Genomic DNA, 16,665 nt, shown 5'->3' with positions numbered 1-16,665 from the left:
GCGCAGCAGTAGGTAACCCAGCACATTATTGGATCACAGGATAATAAATCAGCCTCATGTTGTGTTTTCATCATCGCCTGGTGACGATGAATTAATGGCCAGGAGTGTGTTCTACATAACTCTCTCCCTATTAAATAACACACATCTATTACAAAATAAAACTCACCACAGCAGTCCAGGGGATCGTAGCAGGTGCTGTTATTCCCTAAATCCCAGGAAAGGCTGCTATGATAGGCCTGAGGACGATTTGCATGGACAAGGTGCCTTGGATGTATTGCTGTCCCATAGGATGACTCAACCTATTCAGTGATTGCTAATGTGGAACATTTTGTTCTGGTCTTAACAGGTGCTCTTTAATTTGTACGGTCTCTATTGTTTCAGTACTATTAATTTGTTGCCTGCAAAATAGTATGTGATGAGAAGGTGATCAGAAGCAGCGATAGAAGAAAATTCATCCTAAATATAACTTGCCATGTGTTGCATAGAAACTCCATGAACTGCCAGCTTCATTTGGCAATATGCTTTGTGTTTTGTTCTCTCAGGAAACTGTGCTTCATCACAGTTTTAGACCCAGATAATTCAAATAAAAGCAGAATCTGTAGCCCCTAAACTAATTCATTTTTTATTGCAATATAATCTCACTCTAAAATATTGAAAAATATCCGAGCTTTAGTTTGAGCCCATCCATCCCTCCATCCATCCATCCATCCATCCATCCATCATTGTCTTCCATGTATCCAAAATCAGGTGGCGGAGGCTACAGTCCCAGGAGGGAAACCCAGACACCTGTCTCCATAGCGACACCCTTCAGCATATATTAGGGGACCCAAATGTATTCCCAGGCCAGATGGGATATATAGTCCCTCCAGCCGGTGCTGGATCTTCCCCCGGGTCCCATCTCACTTGGACCAACCTGGAAAACAGCTCTGGTTCCTTACATAGAAAGGGTGTCCTGAAAATCATCTGAAAACAACGTGTGTAACATTAAGAAATTGTTTTTTTTACCAGTAGCAAAATAATTTATTCCTCTAATAATCCCTTAAAAATAAATGCAACAAACAAAAGAAAAATAAACATGTTGATTTTGTCAAACTTTACTGGGACTAACTGGAACTGTGTACCTTGTACTTTTAAGCAGCAAACACCCTAGGTGGGTCTGGCTTTATACAAAGGATAAATATGTAAAAGAGCTCCCCATGTACCCTGTTAAGTTCCTAGGGCCTTTCCCTTCCAAAGGCCCTAGGAACCCTATAATGCTCCTTTTCTACTAATCCGGTAACAGCTCTACTCGCTTTTCAGGCATTTCCATTAGTAACAGTAACTATTTTAAGTACATGTTTGCTTGCAGTTTTAACCTTGCAGAGTCTTGCTGAAAAAATAATAATTAATATCTAATATGTAATATCTAACTGTTAAATTGTTGTATGCTGGGCCTATTGTGTGTGTCACACATCCTCTAGCTTGTACTGCTCCATGGCTTCCCTCTCTCTGCTGTACTTATCCAGAGTGCTTCGTCTTGGCGCTCACAGCCTTCTCTGGCTCGTCTTTCACTCTAAGTCTAACAAAAGCTAAAGGTCAAGCAGCAGGTCATTGTTGTTGTGTGTTTGTCACATACAAATCACATTACGTTACTTTTTCTGACTCTGAGGTCGCCTTGCTATTGAGAGTCCTGCCCACATTTAGATGGCACTCAATTGTAATGAAAAACAAACAAAACAGTGTAGAGTTGAACTGACCTTAGACAAATTGCTCTAAGTATGTACCAATCAACAAGAGGCATTAAGGTGCATGGTATCAACTTTGTAGATTCCAATTAAACTAAAAATTGGTTCTCATTAGGTCTTTCAACATGAAAATGACCCAAAACATGTGGCCAAATTTAAACAGAAATGGTTCACCAGACACAAATGCAGACCTAAATCCTGTAGAAAACCTGTGGGATGAGCTGAAAAGAAATGAGCGTAGGAAAAGGAACCAAGACTTTGGATGAACTTCTGAGATTGTACAAACAGGAATGGTATAAGAGCTCTCTCTGCATGCACCAGCCTTGTAAAATGTTAAAGGAGAAGACTAACTGTCCTATTAGCAAAACATTGTTTTACAAAGAATTAACAGCTGGGATCCCAACAGTAATTTCTCCACTGATTATTTATTTCACCACTGAATAAATGTACTCAAATTAAAAGATCATCATGAGTTCAGTGAAAGATTGAACAACTTTATCAAAAGCTGAATTTATTTCAACTTTTTGTACACCTACACTTATATATATATAATTCTGGTCAAGGTTTCCAATGACTGAATCATGTGAAATACATGCATTTAGTGAGGGTTATCCACTGGCCAGCACTGCCTGTTGTTTTTGTAATTAAAATTTGTAGGTTATAAATGACTTTCTTTCCACCCTTCTGCCTCTCTTAGAGAGACGACTTCAGAAGCCCTCAGGGGGGAACTCATCATGCGATGAGGACAGTAATGACAGTCTGTCTCCACGTCAGTCAGAAAGCCGGGAGCATCCTGTGGGCATTGAACCTGTGTGCTGTTCAGCAGAGAAATTGACTCGGAGCAACCTCACATCTCCAACTAAGGTACAATTACTCAGCAGTGGGCATGTGAACTAGGTAGGCATTATACTCACATATTTTACCCAAGAATACTTGGCTCAAATGCAGTAAGATGTGTCCAGCACACTTTCACTGATCTCTTTTTCTCTCAAAATTTGAAATAAAATTTACCATCTGTAATCACCCATCAGGCCATCTCATCAGCTCTTCGTTTTCACCTCTCCTCCACTTCCCTGAACTCCTCTGTGCAGAAGACTTGTGGAAATTCTCAAACTAGGGTAAATACATATAAAAAGACAACATTCTGAGCTTGCTGGACCTGGTCCACCGGTCTTGCTTCATCAGCTTAATGATGTGTCAGCATAAAGCTTATTGTAAGCACTTCTCTTTTTCAGTGCCCGCGTAATTTAATTGCTGACAGTCTTACTCAGAAACATAAGAAAACCAAGGACAACAAACCAAAGGTCGGTATTCCTCCTTCGGTTTTAGTAAAGTCTTGTTATGTTGAAAGACATTAATGTGTCTCCCTCTAGGTAAAAATGCTAAAGTACCATCAGTACATTCCTCCTGACAAGAAAGGAGATACAGAACCTCTTCCTAACCTGGACTCATCCTATGCCAGGATCCTCCAGCAGCAGCAGCTCTTCCTTCAGCTTCAGATACTTAGTCAGCAGCAGCACAACGACCCCATGCCTGCACCACCCAAGTGAGTGTAGAGAATCTGTTTGTAGCCTGATCCACCTCTCTTGCCTAAGTTGTTCCAACAGCACCTCGGAATGTCCAGGGTGAAGCTGGAAACACTAATATGCTAACCGTTTGTGGAGGTTTACTTAAGTTTGACTTTCTGTGTCATCAGCAGGGATCAGGACCCACCTTCTTCCTCTTCTTCCAATTTGATGTCCACTTCCTCCCCACCCGAACCCTCATCCGCTCCTTTAACAGTCCCCCCTCTACAGCATTTCCAGATTTGTCCAAGTTCTGCTCCTTTAGGTGGGACAAAAGTCTTATCACTGGATCCATATCTGGACGAAATGAAGGTTAGTTCAGGGCCAGTGTGATGAAAGTGATCTTTGATAATTCATCCCCAGGTTTTGCATTTTAAACTGTTCTTTTTCAAGGTAAAATGATTATAAAACAACATTAATGGCAGATGTTTTTTTCTGTAATGTTTAATTTTGTTTTGTTTGGAAGGTCTCCTGGCATAAACCTGGCTTTTAAGCATAGCTTGTTAATTCATAGTCTTACTAGGGTTTGATTTCAAGGCCAATTACAGAAATTAATTGCCTATTCTTAATATCTTTTTGGTGTTATTGTCACAGTATAACACTTGGTGATTACCAAGTGGTAATCATGTAGGTTTTGAAATAAAATGATTAACTACAATCTTGATTACTCCACACACTTTTTGTAATTCACCAGTACCACTGACAGCAGAATAGCCCCACAGCATGATACTGCCACCACCATGCTGTATGATTAGATTTAGGACTCAGGAAAAGTTTATTAATCTCTCATACAATTTGTTGACAGCCACCCAGTCCACGTGAAACCTGAAAAAGAATGGACAGACAAAAACACTCATCACATACAGTGGCACAGACCCATCAGGTGTAGTGTACAAAACACAAATGTAGAATAAAATGTAACAACAAGTACTCATAGTTATTTCAGACCAACATTCAGAAGTCTAATCGCAAATTGAGTAAAAGTTTTTGGTATAGTGTTCATTGGTTTAAAGCTACATCTTGACCTTTTAGCACCAAACCAGCCCACAGCATGATACTGCCACCACCATGCCTGACAATTGGTACAGTGTTCTTAAGTTTAAAAGCATCTTCTTGATTCCACCAAACACACTTCTTATTCCTGAGGACAAAATGTTCAATGTTTGTCTGCTTCAACCACAAAGCTTTTGCCAAAAAAACATTTGGCTTGTCCATGTGAGAAGCTGCAAATTGTGGTCAGGGTTGAAGGGTTGTTTGGATCAGGGCCTTGATTTTTGGTTCAACACCCTCTCAGTCTTTGATGATGTGAAACTTGCTAAACTGTGCATGACACTGGTGTTCCAGCCCTTCCACTCCATAATAGGCTTGGGCCATTCTACTTGATTCTCATTCCTCTAAGGGTCAGAGTTTTTGGTTAGATGGATAGATTTTTGGCAGAAAGGCCTGTGATCTCACAAGCACATCAAAACTAGAGTTGCAAGAATAAAACAGGCATCTAGAATGGCCCTGAGCTCAACTCTATTGAAAATGTATGCACTGCTTTAAAGCTGGGTTTGTGCTAGGAAATTAGCCAATTTAAGTGATATTCTCCATTACGGAAAATAATATTAAGGCTCATGATGAGTGTTTATAAACTCCTTACTGCTGCTGGATGTATGGTTCAACACAGCAGCATTCATTTATTGAAAAATATTTTAATATAAAAACCAAAGTGACCAAAGAGAGAAATTTTATAGGACTAAGAAGAGCTTGAGATAAGAAACATGTGGATCAGGGGAACCACAGACAAGACAGAAAGCAACAGCACAATTATATTTAATGCATCTAGACTTATAAAGACAAAATAGGAAAAAAAACTGATCATAATTTATAGGTGAAGCTTCACTAAAAGGAATAGAAGTTGAAGCTTGAAAGAAGTTTTTTTTTTTTTTCATAGATAGTCACAGCGACAGTGACAGTTTATTCTGTTTTGCTCTCTTTCTTCTCTAATTCTTTTTCAATGTTTTTTGTTTTTTCAAACCTTCATCTATTATGCTTTTCCTCACCTTCCTCCCTTATTTCCAATTTGTCCTTTACTCTGTCTTCTGTCAGGTTGCAGAACTAAAGCGTAAATTGAAGCTGCGCAGATTGCCCGTCTCTGGCACCAGAAAGGATCTCATTGAGAGGCTGCGGACATACCAGAAACTCAGCCAAGGCAGAGACACTGTCTCCTCTCCAACAGCAGGGGGAACCACAGAGCCAGAGCTGGAAAGAGCAGGAGCATCTTCCAAAACTGGTGAAAACAGCGCATCACAGAAACAGCAACTTCAGCTCCATCAGACATCTTTTCTCAATGGTCCATTAGCTAATTGAAGTTTTAAACCTTTTTCCATGTAGTTAAAATAGGTGACCAGAATTATATTAGGGTTTTAGGCATTAAATTTAGGCATTAAAACTCTAACCCTACCTGAATCTTTCTGTGTGATGCAGGTGGCAGTTTCAGTGAAACATCTTCTCAGGAACTCTTGAGATGTGATGGAACCATCAAACCCTTCAACCAACCCAGCATGCCGAATGGTGCAAATCCAGAAGAAGTCAACTCTGACCCACTGGGAGAACTGGTCAGACACTTGGATAACATACACAACATTTATTGTTCAAACGATTTCACTAGTTAGACATCAAGATCATCTGTTTCAGTCTACTTCAATATACTGTCATAAAAGGTATGCTGATCAAGACTGCCTGATTTTCTATTCATGTTTTAACTGGATTCAGTTACATTTGCCTTTAAACCTTTAAGCAACATAATGATGGATGCTAATTCAAATAGTATTATCTTATCTCACCAGCCCATGTAAGTGTTTTATGAAAAATATTTCAGCATAAACCCAAACCAGATTCTGTAATGGTTTTGAGTAGATGCATCTTCAGAGCACAAACTCAGCCCTGGCACTACTGCGTATCCTGCCCGTTTTGGTGCGCCATGGACAGCTCTAATGACTGTTTACAACTAACTACAGGGCTGTGTAAAGTATAACCTAAGTAATTATAAAATGCTGTTTTAATTGATGATTTCATTGGTTGAGGACAAATGCAAACCAGCCTGACCGTATGTAAAACAGTAATTACCCCATAAACCTAATAACTGGTTGTGTTATCCTTGCCGGACATAGCTGCCATTAAGCTTTTCCAATAACTGGCAGGAAGTCTTTTACATCACAGTGCGAGAGTTTTGCTCCAGGAAATTGTTTCCCTTCAGCCATATTGGATTCCTTTAAAGGATTTAAAGAATAGTCGGTTTTATTGTAACACCACTGCAGCTCAATTGGAGAAAAGTCCAGACATTTACTAGGCCACTCTAAAACTTAAAGCTAACATTTTTGTGAGCAATTGAGAGGTGCACTTGTTGGTGTGTTTTCACTGCTTTGCTGCATAACCCCAAAGCTCCTGAGCTTATGCTCAGAGTTTCTCCTTCAGGACTTTCTTCTACAAAATACAATTCATGGTTCCTTCTGTAACAGTGAGTCATTCAGGTCCTGAAGCAGCAAAGCAGTAGCCCCAGACCATTAAACTACCACCACCATGTTTGACTGCAACCACTTTTGGTTGTTCACAGAATATTTCCCAAAATGTCTTGAGGATCATTAAGATATTTTTGGCAAATGTAAGACAGACCTTTGTGTTTTTTCTTGTCAGCAGTGGTTTTGGCTTTAAAACTCTCCCATGGATGCCATGTTTAACCAGGGTCTGTCTTGTTGTTGAATCTTAAACAATGACCTTAACTGAAACAAGTAAGGCCTGGATTGCTTTGGATGTGCTCCTGAGACAGATTCTATTTAAATAATTATTTGATCTTACAGGTCACACAGTAATTAGGCCTGGGTGTGGCTAGTGAAATTAAACAAAATCTGGTTAATTATAGTTAATTCATGATTTAAGGAGCAAGGCTATTACTTTCACATGATGCAGGTTGGTTTGGATCATTTTTGTCCCTAAATAAACAAATAAATCAAGTGGAAGTTGCATCTTGTGTTTACTTACGTTATCTTTTTTCTGATCTAAAATTTGTTGATCTGAAACATTTAAGTGGATAAGAAAAAGCAGAAAACAGACAAATTTGTGTGGGGGAAAATATTTTCACAGCAACAAATGCATTTGTTTCCTTATTTTTAATGTTTCTTAAACAAATTATTCATGCTCCTATACAGACCATGAATTATGTTATGACTGATGAAACTGATTATCTAATCATTATGGCACCTCCTAGATGTATTAGGCAACAAGCTAACATTTTCTTGTTAACATTTTCTGATGGTATGCCTATGCAATGAAGAGCACAGATTGGCAGTGAAGTACAATTTAATTATGTTTTACCAATTGTATATATATATATATATATATATATATATATATATATATATATATATATATATTATATTATATAAGAGTTTGCAGGACCATTACTAGCATTTCATTTGATTCTCTCTGTAGATGAGCTCTCCTTGCACCGATCTCAGCCTTCAGCCATTCATCAGGGCTCCGTTCTCTGCTTCCATTAAACAGGAGCCCCGATGCTCCAGCCCGGCACCTTGTCACTTCTCCTTAAACTCTGCTTCTCTGCAGAAACATAGCTTGGTCTCTTCCGCTGCCCCCTCCACCACAGCTGCAGCTCCTCCTGTGACTATTGACAAAGACAAAATGCTGCAGGAGAAAGATAAGCAAATTGCAGAGCTTACCAGGATGCTATGGCAGAATCAGAGGCTGGTGGAGAAGCTGAAGATGCAGCTGGAAAATGGGAACAGAGATGCTCCAGATGCACAAATTCTCAGAATAGTGACAGAAGAACCTCCTGATAATTTGAATGAGGATTTTTCACTGCTTGATCCCCAAATATCAGTCCTTTCACATGAAAAGGAGGTCACAGAGGTAACCATCAAAGAGGAACCCATGGAGATAGAGATAGGGTCCAAGATTTTGGTGCAATCACCAGATACATTACTGCAGTTGTCTACCCCAACTCAGCAGACTCAGGATCAGATCCATCTCCAACTCCAGGCAGAGCAGAGGAGCTTGCAGAAGCAGGTTTGCCTCCAAGACTCTGCTCAACAGCTGGCTCAGCAACAGGCCATTAATAGGCTCCTGTTATTCCAGCAGCAAAACACGCAGAAGCAGCAACACACAGTTCAGAGCCACAATCAGGCGCAGGAAACTCAGCAAAAACCCTGTCCTCAAAGGAAAAAGAGATCTCAAAAACTGCACCAGCAGATACTGCTGTTGCAATCTGAGCAACAAAAGAAACAGGTTCTGCTAAAGAAACAAGAGCTTGTTGAAAAGCAGCAGCTAAAGAAATGCCACCAACAGACTACTAAACTGCAACCCATCCAGATGAAGACCAGGAAACATCTGCCACAGCAGGTACGAGTGGAGTAAGGAACATCACATACTTTACATTGGGGCGTATCACAGTTGAAGTATGGGTTTTATGTAAAGGACACAACGTGATTTTTATGGTTTGATCTTAGTGTGTAAATAAATTTCTTACATTGATCTGATCTTGTTGATTTTAGAAGAAACAAAGCAAACCAGCAAAGACTCTGATTTGATTGTATCTTGCTATGCTCAATTGAAATATTCTTTAAGCTTCACACGAGTAAAGAACCTCAAAAATATACTTTTTTCTCTCAACCAGCAGTCAGACTCTCTCTTCTTCCTACAGGATCTTCTGAAAAGTGACTCCTGCCCAGTTCTGGCCAGTGATAGAAAGCGTAAGCATATCCTGACTCCTCTGACCAGTCACATTACTGGAGACCAAGAAAGTTACTCTGAGGGAAAGGCACTAAAACACATTTTGCTGCAGGTATGTTGAACAAGCTGTTCAATTATTTGTTTACCTGATAATGTCTATCTACAATCTAATTTCTGTATGACTAAAAACCACGTGAGAGCAGTTGATATAAAAGTTATGTGCAAGAACAATTAATTTAACATTACAAATACTCAAGCTACCACTCATTTCTTTATGCAGGGCTTTGCAAAAGTATTCATAAATCTTGACCTTTTTCATAGTTAGTCACTTTACAACATTATGTGACAGACCAACACAAAGCAGCATCTGATTATGAGGTGGAAGGAAAATGGTTTTAAAATTTCCAAATTAGTTTTTTAACAATAAAAAAACCTGAGGGTGTCATAGTTGAAGGTTTGGTGGAAGGACCAAAGTGCAGATCATGGCGAGGAGGCCGCATGGTGAGTAGAAGACATTTTAATTTTAAAGCAATGACTTACAGGCAAGTAGACCAGGCTTACGGTCAGGAGACAAACAAACCATAAGAAGGAACTCGGGAATACAACAAGGGTTGTTAACGTAAGGAACAATGAATACTAGAGAGCTTATAAGCTGAGGGAAGTGGAGTATGAACCAATGAGACAGGGAGGCAGGTAATCAGAGGAAACATGAAACAGGTGTGGACCAGGCTGCAGGGAACTGAGGGAACTGAGGGAATATATGGAAACGGGAGCCAGAGAATGTAGAGACTGGAAGGGAGAACTAAACTTAACTAAACTAGAGACAACTCTAGGGAAAAGAAACCTAAACATATACTAACATAAATAGTAATTCTAGGAAGAACTAAACAGGGGCATGGGGAAAAGCTAAACTAATGGAAAACAGACCTAATGAAACCTATATGAATAAAAACCCTAACATAAAACACAAAACTAAATCCGGAAGAAACACTAACTAGACAAAGCAGGGACATGAAGAACTATACTAAAGAGCTAGGCTGGGAAAGAACAACTAATCTTAAGGGGAACAAGCAACTGGGTAAATAATAACAAAAAGGGGTCTTAGGCCAAAGGGAATAGGGGAACTAATAAACTAGAAGAATGCAGCAAGAACAAATAACCTAACAGTAAACAGGCACAGAAACACTAAGCGAGAAACTAAACTAGGAAACCCAAAGAAGCAAAGAGAACTGTTCTAATAATAATAATAATAATAACCAGTGGAGAAAACCATTCTAAGTAATAAATAAATGAGAAAGCAACCACCAAGGGAACTATGGGCGAGGGGAGAAAGACCTACTAAAACTAGGGGGGAGGGGAGAGAACAAAACTATCAGGATGACAGAAGGAATAAACAAACATAACTACTAAACCCAAAGGAATAGAAACACCTAACTGAGAAAGTAAACAAACACGAAACCCAAAATGGCAGATCCTGACAGAGGGTCCATTTGTATTTAGTAACCCAGGTTTATACTTAGTAGGACTAGCTGTCTTTTGGGGTTTGTACCCACCAGCTTTCCACATTAGGAAACTCTTTGCAGTCTTAACAAAAATTCTCAACTGGATTTAAATCTGGATTTTGACTGGGCCGTTGGCATGTTGACCAAAAAAATCCCATTTGGTCCAAAACACCTTCTTCCACATGTTTGTTGTGTCTCCTAAGGCAAACAGCAGATGGGACCTCTTATTGCTTTCTCAGCTGTGGATCTCTGCACCTCCTTCAGTCACTGTGGTCTTCTTGGCTGCTTGTCTGATCAATACTCTACTCTATAGCACATGTTTTGTAGATTAATTATTAATAATGATGTATTCTTTTCCTTCCACTTCTCAAATATGGATAATCATATAAAATCCCATAAAAAATTAATAATTCAAGTGATATAAATACTTAAGCAAAATGCTGTAAATACAGGAGGCATACTATTACTGGCTATTACAAAGCATAATATATTTTCCTTGAAGTACCATCACAGTTGAACTACACCACAGAGTTCCAGAGTGTATTTTCTTGTCACCAGTGCAGTAATAGAAATTAGAACAGCTTGTTAATGCTCCACGGTGAAATAAGACTGTGAGAAAACTGCCATCGTGAGTCTGATTGCTGTGAAATTAATGACCTATGCTGTTTGAAACAATAGCAGCAGTGCTTGAGAAGTGTCTGATGCTGATTATTATTTTTATCCTGCTAATTACCCTAACAGCGTCCTCCATTAATATGATTAATGGTGTTAACAGATGGGGAACAAGGACTTCACTATATCTTGGTTCATAGAGACTTTATAACATCCCCTCCTGATTTTTAAAACACAGAAGCCGTAACTGCTTTAATAACATCTGGATTTATTGTGATGTGGCAGCTTGTGCTGAATATATTTAGTGCTTTTCTCAGATTTTCTCTTTCATGGTTTCCTTATGTCTTTTTAAAGTCGAAAAATAACAGAATTAAATTTGAATGTGCAGATTAGGCATTATGATGCATTCAGTACCCACAAAAGTTATTGGTACCCATGGAAAATATATGTAAAAACGCAAAAAATAGCTTACTTACTATTTTCTATTGAAGTAGCTTAATCTCACTTTGAAAAGTTTAGAACAAAAAAACAAGGTTTGATTTAAGTAGATTTATTGACTGAGGGGGGAAAACATCCAGTGTTAAGAAATATATATATTTATAGGACATTCTGTCCCCCATTTTGCCCACAAGATAGCACTTAGTCTTCTCCTCTGACATCTCACAGGGTTGGGGCATAACCAGAGTCCTGGGTGGCCTCTTATGTTCTTTTCTCCTCAACCCAATCCACAGGTTTCCTTTCAATCAATGTGGTGCAGAAAGGCTCTGTTTTTAGTTTTCTGGTTGAGTTCAAGAGATTTTTATCTAATATCTCTTGGCATTTCAAAGATCTTATGACACATTCACTCTAACAAAGCTCAAGCAGCCCATAAACAAAAAACAGAGCCACAATATTAGAGATCCTTAAACGCAATTAATAGTGGGCAATGAATTGCTTTTTCACATTTCCTTTTTTTGTTGCAGACCAAACCCATCTAAAGCATTAGTTGTCTAAAGAGCTTAGTCTGATCAAAGCACACGGCTCTTATTAAAGTTCCTTTAGAGGTTAGAAATCTCAACATGTTGAGATTTGTTGTTTCTTGATATATCCCCCAAAACACTGGTTGCTTTAATTCCTTTACCATCCTTCTCACCGTGTGTGTTGGCAAAATAAACTTGGGTCCAGACTTGGGTTAGATATGAGCTAGTTCAGACAAGTAAATATTTGATTTGACATAAAAAAGTAAAAGTGATGAGAAGGGCTTTAGTCAGTTTCATGTCGTGCTTTATTTTTCTTCATGCTGTGAGAATATTTGAGAAAACCCTCATTAATGACCTTTCGGCTTTAGGGATGAAAATTAACTTCTTACAGCCATGATCATACTGAGATCATGATAGAGAAGATAAGGATGGAAACTATATGATAGTCCTATAAACTCTAATTAAGGCCTAGATGCTTAAACCACCAATAGAATTACTCATTTGTATTTATTCATAAATATGAAACTCTGAAACAAAATATTCTATTAAAACCTTCAAATTACTACTAAGTTAGGAATAAATATGAAACATTTGTATGAGTGGGCTTAAGGTGAGTATGACTATATTAATTACAGACCCAAAATGAGGCACATTCTGAGCAATCTGCGGAGCAACCATGGCAGGAGGCAGCTCATCGTCTGGCAGAACCACCCAGTCTGCAGTCTCTTCCAACATGGAAAAATTCCTCATCACCTTTCAAACAGACTGTGAGCAAACTGAACATTCATACAGATTATCAGTTCAGTTACTTTCAGCATTGTTTTTATTTGACCAATGTATTCTGACCTACAGGAGATATTTCCTGGTCTGGACGTGTTGTTGAGTCCTCTGTCTCCAGATTCTGTTAAAACAGCAGCTTCGCCATTTTGTGATAAAGTATGTTACAGCACAAGTCTACTGAAAATTCCTAAGTGATATATTTCATTGAATGCTTAAATTTCACAATGTGAACTGTTTTATTTTTCCGATTGTAAAATCTGTTGTTCTGTGTCTGTTATCAGCCAAGTGAAAATGGGGATTTCATGGACATCATCCTGCAGGCGGCAGGTACAGTGCGAGGACTGTCTTTGCTTCTAGCTCTAAAATAAAATTTTTATAATTTCTATAAAAACATTTAAGGAATAATTTAATAATTGCTTAAACTTGGAACACTTTGCTGCATTTTACATTTACTTGCAAAAGTGTTCACACCCCTTGAACTTTTTTTCATTTTGTCACAATACATCATAGGTCAGCACAAACTAGCGAATAACAGTGAAGTAAAAGTGAAATAAGTGATTTGCAAAAACTTAAAAAATCTAAAAAGTATAGAATGCATTTTTATTTACCCTTTTTCATTCTGAAACCCCTAAACAAACTGGTTTTTGAATGAGAGACCACCTCGCTAGAATTTCACTCCCAGTATAAATCCTTGCTGTTCTGTGAAGACCTCAGATGTCTGTTTAAGAACATTAGAGAGCAAACAGCATCACGAAGACCCAGGAACACAGCGGACAAGTCAGGAAGAGAGTTGTGGAGAAGTCAGAAACAGTGTGAGGTTATAAAATCATATGCAAGCTCTGAACCTCTCATGTAATACGGTTCTATCCACCATCTGGAAATGGAAAGAGCATGGTACAGGTGCAAACTTATGAAAACATGGCCTTCCATCTAAACAAGCCAAGCAAGGGTAGCATTAATCCTAAAGGAGGTTAAATAGCCCTTAGTGACTCTGGAGGAGCTGCAGAGTATTAGTAAGTATTAGTCATGCACTCTAAGAATCTGGCCTTTATGGAAAAGTGTCTGAAGAATGCCAGAAGAAGTCATTCCTGCAGTTTGTCACAAGTCATGTTGGGGACACAGTAAACATGTGGAGGAAGGTGATCTGGTCATATGAATCCTTAGTTTTCTTCTAATATATTTGAAAATGTCATAACCAAAACTTATGGTGCCATTTCACCTTTTCTTTGAAAACTATGTATCTTTGTCCTTCCACTTAACAAGTATGAAATCCCATCAAATACATTGATGTTCATTGCTGTAACGTTACAAATTATAAAGAAAGAGTTTAAAATGTATATCTTTGCTAGGTTATGTACGGTGGTCTTCATTTTTTCTTTCAGAAACAACCAACACATTGAAAGTCGCCCAACACTTTTCTGTTTTCTCACCTTCGCCATCACCGCTCCACCTCCTGCTGTCTCCACCCAACTCTCCCACAGGTGGTACTCTACAACCTCTGCAGGCTGATCCTTGGATACCACCCAAAACCACAGACTATAAACAACACTGCGGTCTTTCTGGTATTGGACGCCTAGAGGACTTTCTGGAAAGCACCACTGGAAAGCCTCTTCTAGGGGTGGAACCGGGTGGCCCCCTCACTTTGATAGACGACTTACACAGCCAAATGCTTTGCACCGCCAGCATCCTGGACATCCCACGAGCTCCCATGGATACCTTGGACACGGCCGGGGACAGGGGACGGAGACTAGACAGTAAGGACTGGCTGGGCTTTGCCATAGGAGGAGAGAGTGCATGGGAAACACTGGTCCCTCAAACTGCCCCGAGTGTGTTCTCAGCAGACTTCCTGGACAGTTCCAACCTTTACATGGACTGGGACTCCTGAACACAGTCAGAAGACTGTGTTCAGATGTGCCCCAGCACTGACTTTGGAACAGAACAAAACGTAATTCATATCTGAAGTTTCAGGATTTAAACAGACAAACAAGTCTCTATCATCTCTCACTCTGGCATAATCAGCCTTCATCAGTTTTATCCTTTATTTATTTTATTGACCTGTTAATTCTTCTCAGGCTGGTCCTTGTTTGTGTCTAATCTAGTACATAGTTGGACACAGGAGAGTGTTCTGTGCATTTAACTCAAGGCTTGTTGCAGCAAAGGGACATATATCTGTAAGTTTAAAATGCAGACTCCCTAATTGCTTCCCTTTTAGGAGAGTATAGGCAATTAATAATCACAGAGATGAGGCAAACATCAGGGAGCGGCCATATTTTTAAAGTTTTAACACATCCCCCAAAAAATTAGGGTGTAGAATTGATCTAACCCTAATCTTAAGATCTCTTAATGTTTGAGATGTTTCATGTGTTGTGTATGACATTCATAAGAACTGTGTTGAGGATAAACTACACTTAGGCAGTCCAGCATTGTTGTTGAAGTTTCAGGGGCAATTTTAAAGTAAAATGTAATACTTTATAATTTAAATTCAAATTGTGAAGCCTACAGGTTTATTTCTTTGTACTAATCATAATAAAAGTTTATGCTCAAAGCATTATATTATAAGCACAATATTTATTCGATTTTTAAAAGTACTCATTTACACTATATTGTTGACATTTGTGAAGCAGTCTGAATGTAACCAAATGGAAATCACACTACTCCGTCTTACAGGAGAGGCATCTACAGGTTTAACATCTTGTTCTAAGGATGTGTCATGGTTATACCTTCACACCAGATTAAAACCCAATCGTGGTAGGGGTGGGCGTTTATCATATCATTTATTGTTATTGTGAAAGATTTCTTATGATGATAAGATTTTAGATTTATTGTGACAACGATAAACCCCAATTAAAAACTTTTGAAAACCCCCAAACCTGACAGAATTGTCACATATTTTCTTTCCATTTTCTTCAAGGTTCCATGTGAGCATTTATAAATATCAATAAATTAGACAATATAATGAAATGCTGTTACTATGTTCAGTTTAGTGATAAGAATTGCTCTTCTTTATGTCACTGGTGTCCAAAAGAAGCCTATTTCAAAAATGACTATGTTTATTTACAGTAAGAGCATTATTTGGGGATTTGACAGCAGTGACAGCCAAAGTCACAGCCAAACCACCTGAAAAAGACTGCAAAGAAGTTTCAGTTATACTTTTTTAGTCTCACTTTTATCGCTATCACAATAAATACCCCAATATATCATGATAAAAAAACAAAGTTCATATTGCCCACCCCTACAATATGATGTTAAAATTAAAAAGAATGTGGATGATAACCGAAGGGTCTTACAGAGGTCTTCTGAGGTGCATCAACAATAAAGAAGATGGTGTGGTAAAAACTGTATTTAACAAAGAAAGAGATCAATGATCATCACTTAGTCAGCTTTTATTAATTTTGCCTTGCAAGGGAAAACGGCGTACAGCATCAGACATGTGCTCAGGAGCTGTGCCGTAGCTGTTCTGAACAGCTAAAAGCAAAAAACTCCCTTATCCCCCATGTAGCCTAGGCCCCCTGAGGAGAGGCAGAGGTGAGAACTGTTGTAAATCTTCCCCAGATGTGTTGGTTACTTTGCACCAAGTGTCCTTTTTTATCTTGTATTTCACAGACCCAGAACCATCTGCATAATTAAAACTGAGCCAGTTGCCAAAAGTAATACAGCAGGCATGATCAGCAATAGGGAACAGGGGGGAAGTGAATACTTTTGTCAGGCCAGACAAAGTATCGGTTCATAAAACAAAAGCACTTTCGAAATTTTCATCAATATTGGAGAGTGAGAGTTCCCTAACTCTTTTAAGCTT

The 16,665-nt window shown here is 38.8% G+C and overlaps 1 protein-coding gene across 1 annotated transcript in view; it reads left to right on the top strand.

The window, feature by feature from the left end:
* Positions 1 to 15,420, top strand: part of LOC124864044 (myocardin-related transcription factor B-like) — a 40,069-nt gene extending 24,649 nt beyond the window's left edge. The window contains exons 6-18 of the mRNA XM_047358651.1: positions 2,422 to 2,588; positions 2,756 to 2,842; positions 2,960 to 3,028; positions 3,098 to 3,270; positions 3,421 to 3,601; positions 5,381 to 5,564; positions 5,759 to 5,889; positions 7,763 to 8,686; positions 8,988 to 9,128; positions 12,725 to 12,856; positions 12,942 to 13,025; positions 13,151 to 13,196; positions 14,252 to 15,420. Of these exons, the coding sequence (XP_047214607.1) occupies positions 2,422 to 2,588; positions 2,756 to 2,842; positions 2,960 to 3,028; positions 3,098 to 3,270; positions 3,421 to 3,601; positions 5,381 to 5,564; positions 5,759 to 5,889; positions 7,763 to 8,686; positions 8,988 to 9,128; positions 12,725 to 12,856; positions 12,942 to 13,025; positions 13,151 to 13,196; positions 14,252 to 14,754 (2,822 nt within the window). The 3' untranslated portion in view covers positions 14,755 to 15,420. The remainder of the gene's footprint in view (positions 1 to 2,421; positions 2,589 to 2,755; positions 2,843 to 2,959; positions 3,029 to 3,097; positions 3,271 to 3,420; positions 3,602 to 5,380; positions 5,565 to 5,758; positions 5,890 to 7,762; positions 8,687 to 8,987; positions 9,129 to 12,724; positions 12,857 to 12,941; positions 13,026 to 13,150; positions 13,197 to 14,251) is intronic.
* Positions 15,421 to 16,665: the final 1,245 nt, after the last annotated feature.

This window comes from Girardinichthys multiradiatus, chromosome Y (genome assembly GCF_021462225.1).
Source record: "Girardinichthys multiradiatus isolate DD_20200921_A chromosome Y, DD_fGirMul_XY1, whole genome shotgun sequence".
Taxonomy (NCBI): Eukaryota; Metazoa; Chordata; class Actinopteri; order Cyprinodontiformes; family Goodeidae; genus Girardinichthys; species Girardinichthys multiradiatus.
This window is presented reverse-complemented; position numbering and strand designations above follow the sequence as displayed.